The 2,560-nt window shown below is 46.4% G+C and overlaps 1 protein-coding gene across 1 annotated transcript; it reads right to left on the reverse strand.

Moving 5' to 3' along the window:
- Positions 1-1,854: 1,854 nt before the first annotated feature.
- Positions 1,855-2,505, reverse strand: H257_18211 (hypothetical protein; the record flags this gene model as incomplete). Its single annotated transcript, XM_009847230.1, has 1 exon — positions 1,855-2,505. The coding sequence occupies one exon, from the start codon at positions 2,503-2,505 to the stop codon at positions 1,855-1,857; it is 651 nt and encodes a 216-aa protein (XP_009845532.1).
- Positions 2,506-2,560: the final 55 nt, after the last annotated feature.

The raw sequence follows: 2,560 nt of genomic DNA on the forward strand, positions 1-2,560 counted from the left end.
AGTTATCAATATTAAGAATGCAAAATCACAATCATTCTTACATTTGACGCAGCAATTTGTAGAGAATATCCAATTTTACAGAAAAAGAACAACACCATTGAATTCGTCAGAAAAAGTTGAGCAGATAAACAATTTTTTGAGAAAAATTTCATCCATGAACGTTCAAACTGGAAAAAAGGTCGGTCGATGCCTTCGACCACTGTTAAAGTAATATACGATGTAATCAAACGCATCAGGTGTTACTGACACAGTCGCGACAAATGACTGTGCATCTCGGACCTTGTACATGGTGTACCATGGACTCATCTGTTGGGATTCAAAGAGTGCAACTGACTTGATGAAGTTTCGCTCTTTCAACCGTCTGCGGATTCGTAGAGCATACATGATTCGACGTAGGTGCTGCCGTCGCGAGACGACAAGCACCAAAGCGAGGTTCATGATATATGTTACATGAAGCTTTTTGGTACTCGATGCCATTCAATTTTATCGCATAAACTGTTGATTCAAATAAATTTCATCCAGTAGAATTAGGAAAAATTTGCTACTTGCGCGGGTTATGGTGGCCCTGGTATCGCATGACGTGACGAAACAAACTTGACCACAATAATAATTAGTACACATCATATCCGGACAAAAATAGTTTGTGTCGGCGATTTGTGCAGGTTGTGGAAGTCCTCCATTACTCGAGTATTGGAGGACTTCCAAAACCTACACAAATGAATTTGTGTGGACCTTGACATAAAAAAATCAAATAAAAATATGTGTATGACCTCTCGAAATTTGTTGAGGCTGTTTTTTGGTCTCAACAAATCGTGGTGTTTGTGTTGCTCATCGCACAAAATTACTTTGATTTTTATACAAATATTAGGAGGTAAGCCAACGATTGGACTTCACGTTCCCACCAATAAAATTCGTGGACATCGCGTTTCAACTTCCAACGATTCATGTCGAAAGCAAGCAAAGGGCGCGGTAAGAGTTGGTAAACGGCGTCGGTTGATCTCTTGCTCGACCACGTCCAAGAGATATTGCCTCTTGGCAAAAACGGCTGGGCTAAGGTTGAGTTCGAATACGGCAAGGTTGGTAGCGCATTCCGACAACGCGATATACCAGAAGCTTCGCAACAATCCTAAACGAGACCGCGAACCCCAAGTGTCCGTCTGATGTTCGACGGGCCAAACAAATTGCGCGTGATATTAATACCAAGACAGACGTCCTCCCACTTGGAGATGAGTGCGAGGAGGACGATGACGAAGCACCATGCACGCCGACACCATTTACCCCAACAAAGGGTATTTGTCATTTGAAACTGTGTATTCACGTATATTATGTAGATGATGAGACCTCTGACGAACTTGGGAAGCCGAACCGAACTGGACTTGCCAGAAGTGAATTGGTTGGTCGTGAAAGCACAGCATACTCATGCTTAAAGTAATATACGATGTAATCAAACGCATCAGGTATTACAGACACAGTCGCGACAAATGACTGTGCATCTCGGACCTTGTATTTGGTGTACCATGGACTCATCTGTTGGGATTCAAAGAGTGCAACTGACTTGATGAAGTTTCGCTCTTTCAACCGTCTGCGGATTCGTAGAGCATACATGATTCGACGTAGGGGCTGTCGTCGCGAGGCCACAAGCACCAAAGCGAGGTTTTTGATATATGTCACATGAAGCGTTTTGGTGCTCGTTGCCATTCAGTTTTGGTCTGGACTACTTCCTCTGCTCCATAATACTGCGGACATAAGCAAAGTCGACTTTTTCCAAATTACTGTACCCACTTCGCAATTATTGGCCAATCCAGAAATACTCGGTGCTTATTGGTTATAATTGCAAACCGCAACTACCATACACTACAAAAGCGACACCGGGCACGCAACATTGGCAACCAGAGTACCAGCACGTCTCATCGCTTCCTTGTGCAAATGGGGCAAACGGAAGTGATTGTCACCGTTGTGTTCCAGCACAATGCGCATGACAGCCTGCAAGGTAAGGAAGACATTGTCGAGCTTCTCCTCAGACAACTCATCGAAGGCAGCCAAAGTCGAACGAATCACATCATCCACAGTACGACTCACCGACTTGTACTGTAGAGCTTGAATCGAGGCAAAGAAGCCCAGATCAAGCACGTTCAGGTCTGGGCTGTTCGGCGGCTGGCGGCGCACACGGAACTCCCACCCATCGGCAAAATGGCCCTGGATCGCATCGAGCACACCGTCCGACACCGAGGCGTGCGGGGAAGCATTGTCGTGTTGGATGACAACGCGCTTGCTGACGCTCGGCATCTTGGCCTTGATGGCAGGTAACACGCGATTCAACACAAAGTTTTGGTACTCCTCGGCGTTCACGTTGACCAGAGTAGTGACCATGGTCCCGGCCGGGCGATTGCGAGACGTTCGGATGGCTGGCGTAGACGTCACGAAGGGCCACATCCCGATCTTGCCGTCAAAGATGAGGTTGCCGGCATCGTCGTACTGCGGCCGGGCAACGGCCGCAAGGAACATCACCTTGGGAATGAATTGGTTTGAGTTGTGACCACAGTATTATGGAGCAGAGGAA

This window comes from Aphanomyces astaci (genome assembly GCF_000520075.1).
Source record: "Aphanomyces astaci strain APO3 unplaced genomic scaffold supercont1.144, whole genome shotgun sequence".
Classification (NCBI taxonomy): Eukaryota; Oomycota; class Saprolegniomycetes; order Saprolegniales; family Verrucalvaceae; genus Aphanomyces; species Aphanomyces astaci.